The sequence below is a fragment of the Arachis stenosperma genome, chromosome 8 (assembly GCF_014773155.1).
Source record: "Arachis stenosperma cultivar V10309 chromosome 8, arast.V10309.gnm1.PFL2, whole genome shotgun sequence".
NCBI lineage: Eukaryota > Viridiplantae > Streptophyta > Magnoliopsida > Fabales > Fabaceae > Arachis > Arachis stenosperma.
The window spans coordinates 11,904,683-11,912,186 of NC_080384.1; the positions used below are offsets into that span (position 1 = coordinate 11,904,683).

Here is a 7,504-nt window from a genome sequence, read left to right on the forward strand (position 1 = left end):
CTTTGTAGTAGTGGGGTTCTAATTAATAACCATGATTAGAGAGTCATAACTCATGCATTATTTTTCACTCATATAACATGCATGTAATCATCGTACCATTTTCTGGACCGGAGATTTTGTTCATACCCAGTATCTCAGAGATAATAATTTGTTTTATGTTCTATATTTTATTCACAAAATAAAGTTTTAATTTTTGAAATAGAAATTAGTATGATATAAACATGCTATGCATATACAAAAAATTAGTCACTCATACAAAATATATATATTAAAATCAAAATACATATTGAGAATAAAACAATACATATATTTATATACAAACATACGGTGCTGTTTCTTTAATCACAAAAAGAACAATTATAATCAGTATCATCATGTATATCAAATGCAAAAGGCAAATACAAGAAGCTAAGTTACATAACCAATCATATGAAGATGCATTAGCATCAAGCTAAGGTTGAATAAACTAACGAGCAATGTTAGGGGCCAGCAATATTTGTGATTGGTAGCCATCAACTAGCCATCAATGATGATTTGATGGTGTGAGATTGGTGTGGGATTTCATCCAATGGCTCACCTTTTTCTGCTGGTTACATGCTGGCCAAAATGTAATAAAATTGCTGCTCCCTAGACTTTTCCTAAACTAATCATCAAATACAGAATCATCTTCCACCACCCAATGACATTGAAATCTGACCAATGCTACTATTAACATCTTCAACAATGCAAGTAGATACTGTTGATTTAAGCAACTCCTCTGTCTCTTCTGAATACAACTTCACACTTTCTCCTCTATGCTTCTCCTCAACTCTAAGTCCCTCAAGCTCCATTGCTACTTCTTTCATTGTAGGCCTTCTCTCACCCATCACTCTTAAACAACGTTTTGCAACACTAGCAAATTCAATTATTTGCTCAACCCTTGCCTCATTCATTACATGGTTGTCCACAATGTCAAGTAAATTCCCTCCTTTCATTGCAGAAATGAAGTACAATGCAAGGTTTCTATCATTCTCCGGCATTTCGAAAGAGAGCGCCTTTCGTCCTGTTAGTAACTCTACCAGAACAACTCCGAAACTATACACATCACTTTTCTCGGTTAGTTGACTTGTTTGGAAGTATTCAGGATCAAGATACCCTAATGTCCCCTGCACCAATGTGGTTAATTGTGTCTTATCAAGTGGAACAATTCTGGAAGCTCCGAAATCCGAAACCTTTGCTACAAGATCATGATCAAGAAGTATGTTAGTAGTTTTGACATCTCTGTGTATGATTGGAGGAGAAGTAACAGAATGCAAGTAAGCTAAAGCCCCAGCAGTTTCTGCTGCTATTCTCAATCTTGTTTTCCAAGAAAGTCTTAAGGAATGGTTATGACTATGAAGATGCTCAAAAATAGTACCATTGGGAATGAACTCATAAACAAGCAATGGAACTTGTGCATCTAAACAGCAACCCAAAAGTTTAACCACATTCTTATGGTTGATTTGGGAGAGCACAACAACCTCATTGATGAACTGTTCAATTTGACTTGGGTCACTGATCTTGGACCTTTTAATTGCTACAGTCTTGTTATCTGATAGTAGTCCTTCATAAACAGTTCCCTGACCCCCTTTACCAAGGATCTTGTTTTCATCAAAGTTGTTAGTGGCCTTGTTGAGTTCATCCACAGTGAAAACTTTAGCTGTTTCATCAGTTGATTCTCTTTGTCTAGCAATGAGTTGTTGTAACAATAGGCCACCATTTTGCTGGAAATAATGTTCTTTAAGTTTGATTAGTTTCTTTTCCTTCATTCTCCAATACACATAAAAACTCACCACAAGTAGTGCTATCACGCCTCCACTAATACCTACACAATAAGTGGAAACAGAGTCATTTTGCCATTTTTTATAACATGGATAAAATGTTTTCATAGTGTTCATGGATAAGAGTGTACTCACTCAATGCAATTATCAAAATGTTCTTTGCTCTAGAATTGGAACTGGAATTGGGTCGGCATTGTGTTCCATATTTTTTGCCATCTCCTATGTAACCTTTTGGACAGGAGCAGCTATAGCTACCAGGAACGTTGTGGCAAATTGCTTTACTGTAGCAATCGTTGGATTCCATGCATTCATTGACATCTAAGAAAACATTAAAATATGAATTTAATTTTACGGTAATGTTAGAAAGATAAAAAAACAGCTAAAATTTATCTTAATATTTACTAATTACTATGCTAATTAATAAATACTAAATAAGATAAATTCTAACTAATTTTAGCTAATTTTTTTTTATTACCAAATATTTTTAATTAATTTTATATACGTAATACCGAACAATTATGTTACGTAAACATAAACAATCAGCCATTAAATGAATCATTTATATAAAATATATATCAAAATATAAAATATGCATATAAAAAAGAGTTAAAAATAACACTATTATTCTTGCACATGTTCTTTTATTCAAATCAAAAGTGTGAATTTAACAAATGAAAAGACAAGTAAGAAAGAATGCAACATTACCTTGGCAACCATTAAGGACATAAGGATTTCCATTAAAACCAGCAGAGCAATTGCATAGATAACCATGTTCCTTTGCATTGACACATTCACTATTCTCAGCCTTACACGCAAAATCATGATTCTTGTTCTTCTTGGCTTGTTGGCAAGTCAGGTTTCCCACACTCCAATCCAGCACCGTTGGAAACGTGGCATGGTGGAACTTGGCAAGATCCGCGGAGGAGAACTTGTAGGCTCCGTCTTCCGCCACAAAAGAATAACTGCAGGGGTTGAAACTGCTGACATAGCTGTTGCTAGTGAAGGCACGAAGAGAAACATAAAACATGCTAGATAGCTCTTGCGCCGCCATGATCGGAATCTCGCAACAACCGACTCCCGTGCACGTCCCGTTGGTTGCATAGTCGGGCGTGTTGCACAATGCCAAGCACCCTGTGAAGTACTTCTTACCCTCTGAATCATATGCATTCACTGCTCCAATTGTGTTACAACCTATACAAAATTACAAATATTCGGTAACATACCACATTATTTATAACACCATAATATTTGAACCACTTTTTGTGCATAAGTTAATTTCTAAAAGAGCAATGTTAGGGCCAGCAATTTTTGTGTTTGATAGCCATCAAATAGCCATCAATAATGATTTAATAGTGTGAGATTAGTGTGAGATTTCATCCAATGACTCACATTTCTCTGCTAGTTATATGTTGACCAAAATTCAATAAAATTACTGGCCCTAAGCTTTTTCTTTCTAAAATATTCTTTTGACTTTGCTGGTGCATTGAAATAGTTTTAAAATTTAAATGACAGTATTTACTTATCTGATCAATAAAAGTAGATGTGAGGAATTTAAAATTTAGAATATAATATATTTTTATCAATTTTAAAGACTATTTTAACTTACACAATTAATGTTAAAATCAATTTGTCCGTAATTTAGTAAAAAATAAAATAAAAACTTATTTTATTTAATATTCATTAATTATTATAATAATTAATAAATATCAAAATAAGACGAATTTTAATTATTTTTTTATTATCAAATATTTCTGTTTAAAATTTAACTCCCTTTAGTCACTATACGTACTTACCAACAACAAAGAGCTTGTTTTGAGTGGGTGAAACGGTGAAATATGTGAGGTTGTGTTGCTGATTAGTTTGGTTGGTACCGTTGCGGGTGTAACAAAAACTGGCTACCGGAAAAGAAACCCGGAGTTGGCCGTTGAGGGAGATGCTCTGCACAGTTAAGTTAGTTTGCGGCAAGTATGGAGTGTTCTTCTTGCTCTTGCAATCAATCAGAAAAGAAGCGTCCAGCGAACAATCCTCCGTGGTGCCGAAAGGGAACGGAATACTAAGAGACCCACATTTTCTTTTGCATTCTTCTGCATTAGCTTCTTCCAAAAGGATCCCTACAACAAGTACTAGTAGAAGTAACAGCAGAAGAGAATGATGCTGCTTTGATGAGTGCACAGCCATGCATTCCATCATTTTGTTTTCAGATCGTTCATTACGGATTTCATTTATAAATACATAAAGAGATTGCAATAATATTTCTGTAAAGTATGTTTGACCGTTCATATCACACATGCTAGTTCTTGGTTCTTGGGAGTCTTACGTGTCTTTTTGCCAACTTGGTCACCAATTTGCCAATCATTCTTCAATATTTGATCACGGGGTGGTATTAAAAAATAAAATAAAATATTTTAATAGAGTATAATTTTTTTAATTATTTAATAAAATATAATTTTTTATTATTTTCTTTAATAATTAAACAAAAAATTGAAAAAATTCATTCCCAATTTTCAACTACTTATAAATGAATTGTGAGAACATATATAATTTTTATATCAATAATGCTAGAAAATCAAGATGGTTTCGGCAAAAAATCAATCAAATATCTCTGGGTGAATCTAAAACTTCTACATAGATGATGCTTATAGTAGGTATTAGGATTTTTTTTTCTTTGTAAATTGGATGATTTTGAATCTATTTTTTTATTTATCATGTTTTAGGTATTTGAAGAAAGAATGAGGGTATAAAGATAGAAGTTAATTCCGTAATTCACGTTGCAATGATACTAAACGTATTTTCTCCTAATTTAAATATGGTAAAATATTTAATAACTAATATTTTAAATTATAAATAAATAAAATTAATTACTATAGTTATAATTAATTAAATTATTCCATTCTTGACTGATTTAGAGTTCGTTCATATACTTTTCCTTTTTATATTCCACTTATTAATAATAAAATGACACAGGGAAACAAAGTTGATGTGCATTCACATTTCATATATAGAAAATTGAATAATCATGCACCATACTCTCACTTTCCTTTCCTTTTGTTGTTCGGTCGTTACCTTTTTGTCTTCTAATTTCAATATCTAAATAATTTCAAGCTAGCTGCGGTATATTATTGACTATGATTCTAGCTAGAGCCACCACTGACCTACTCTAAACAAAAATAAAATAAAAAATTAATTAAATTAAAACTAGAAAAAAAAAAAAAAAACATTGACTGATCTGACTGCATTATCCGAATTTGAATCTCAAGGCCTCAATTCATGAATGACACAAAAAGGCAGGCAAATTCCTTCATATTTTATTTTGGCACTGTTTTACTTCATTTTTGATAGAATATCGAATTAAATTTGTATTAAAATTTTAGTTTAAAGAGCAAATATAATTTTTTTAAAAAAAATAAACTCAATCCAAAAATTATTTAATATTTATGTCGAAATAAACCGTATTAAAATACTATGACAATTTATAAAAATAAATAAGAAAAGAAGTAAAACTTAGAAATAAAATATTTAAAAAAAATGAATAAAAATAAAATAACGTAAAGACATGAAAGCGAAACGAATGAAAAGTTGATAAATAAACGAAAACTTTAAATAAAACAGCAAATGAATTGAAGTCTAAAGGAAATTAAAATACTTGAAAAGAAAGAAAATGCAAATAAAATAAATTAAAAATAAAAGAAAAATAAAGGAAACAAATAGAAAGTGGATTTTAGACACTCATATATACTTGTATTTCATTAGTTTCTAGTATGACTGAAAATTTGTAGAATTTTGTGTAATAATGAAGTGTTTAGATTCAAGTTTTTAAATTCTTCTAAACTTTTCTTATTTATAGAGCATAAGAAGTAGACTATATAATACTTCTCTCTTGCCACGATTTAATTTCTTTTTTTTTTTTTTCAAGTTTTCACAATGGATGATCTTGCCTTAACTGCAAAGGACTTTGTTTTTTAAGATAGACATCCCATGTCTTTGCTTATACCTTAGTCTTCAAGTCCCACGTTCTATATTAGTGCTTCTAGATAAAACTACGTGTAATTATTAAACTTTGATTCAAATCTTTCTCGACTCAATTCATTTTATAATTGAAGTTCTATTTTCTTATGGTTAGGTCTTTACTCCGTCAAAATTTTAACCACGCATGATCAACTAATTTTATCCCAAATCTTTTTTACTCAATTCATGAGTTAGTCAACATCCAATTCTATCATAATTGAATTTCGTAACAAGTCAAAATTTAATAGATAGTAATATATTTCTTAAAAGAACGTTTCATGCACATTAGCCATTTATTTACCAAAATGATTAATTGAATTTTATCAAGAGAAACAATCCTTGATGAAGGTCCAGACAACTTTGGCAATGAGATGACGATTAGTTTCATATTGATAGTTTTCACATCTGATCTAACTCTAAGATTGTGTTTGAAAAAGAGACAAAAATTAGAAAAATAGAAACTGAGAGACATAAATTAAATTAAAAATTAAATTAAGTTTCTTGTGTTTGATTTAAAATAAATATAATTGAGTAGTAAATTTTTTAAAAGTTAAATAAGACTATTTTTGAAAAGAAATAAAAAAAATTCAGTCTCCATCTCTAAAAATTTCAGTTTTTTATATTTTCACTTTTTCTAGAAGTATTAAAAGGATTGAAATTGTAAATTGTATTTCGAAACTGAAATTTTAATTTTAATTTCTGATCACCAAATACAATACTCAGTTCTAATCTCTCAATCTCAATTTCAGTCTCCAAAAACGAACGTAGAATAGATATTACTACAATCATAGTTATTAAATCCAAACCGGATCGACCGACTTGATCGAAAATCCGGTAAACCAGACCTTTAATCGGTCTGGACTAACATTCAAACTGTACAAATAAACGAACCTGTCAAATTCAAAAAATCTTGTCAAAATTAGCTTGAACTGCGGATAAAATTGGCCTGAACCTGCCAGAACATAGAAAACTTTACAACCACTGGGCTAAGATGCTTTTCAATAAAATAGATGCCTTTTTATAAATATATTATAACTTATTAGACATCCTAATTAATAATTTTATCTTATTAACTCTTTTAGTCATACAAAATTTAAAATCTCTTTATCATTTTGTCTCTTTATTCTAATGAGTAGTTTTTATATTTAATTTAATTGAATATTTTATTTTATATTTTCCCACTTAAATTAATTATTTTTTATTTTACATCATTATTAAAAAAATATCAAATGTTGTTAAATATCTCTAAATTAAAAAGATAAATAAAAATATTTTTATTAATCATATCATATTTTTATTATTGATAATTATATAATAGAGTAAAGGACATTTTCATCCCTGATGTTTTTTTTGTGGACATTTTCGTCCTCAAGCAATGGAAAATACATTAAAGCCCCTGACCCTTGAAAAACGTGGACATTTATGTCCTTCCGTTGAATGCAGCCGTTTGCACTGGACGGAAAAGGCTGAACTAGTAGAGGTGGCAATAAAGTGGCACGTAACGGAGGCCAGGTGGCATGGAGCTTTTCGTAATAGGACATATAAGTCCCTGGAAACAAAATTGACGCCGTTTTGTCTCCTCCTCTCCAAACGCAATTGAATCCCTATATACAATACCTAGAAGACCCACACTTGAGTGAGAGAATTACAGAAAACCCTAAGCCAAAGACGATCAAATTCCTTCGTCTCTGTTTCTCCCT

At 30.7% G+C, this 7,504-nt stretch overlaps 1 protein-coding gene across 1 annotated transcript; it reads right to left on the bottom strand.

Moving 5' to 3' along the window:
- Positions 1-331: 331 nt before the first annotated feature.
- On the bottom strand, positions 332-3,977 carry LOC130945397 (wall-associated receptor kinase 5-like). The gene is made up of 4 exons (XM_057874117.1): positions 3,593-3,977; positions 2,505-2,990; positions 1,935-2,117; positions 332-1,843 (listed from the first exon to the last, which is right to left on the bottom strand). The coding sequence occupies exons 1-4, from the start codon at positions 3,975-3,977 to the stop codon at positions 663-665; spliced, it is 2,235 nt and encodes a 744-aa protein (XP_057730100.1). The 3' UTR covers positions 332-662.
- Between the last annotated feature and the right edge of the window lie 3,527 nt (positions 3,978-7,504).

Bases quoted from the DNA above. Each gene is read 5' to 3' on its own strand.
- LOC130945397 (XM_057874117.1), bottom strand. From the start codon at position 3,977: ATGGCTGTGCACTCATCAAAGCAGCATCATTCTCTTCTGCTGTTACTT. The intron at 2,118-2,504 runs GTAATGTTGCAT...ATGTTTTCTTAG, and splicing joins TGTCCTTAATGGTTGCCAAG to ATGTCAATGAATGCATGGAA. The intron at 1,844-1,934 runs GTGAGTACACTC...CTTATTGTGTAG, and splicing joins CATTTTGATAATTGCATTGA to GTATTAGTGGAGGCGTGATA.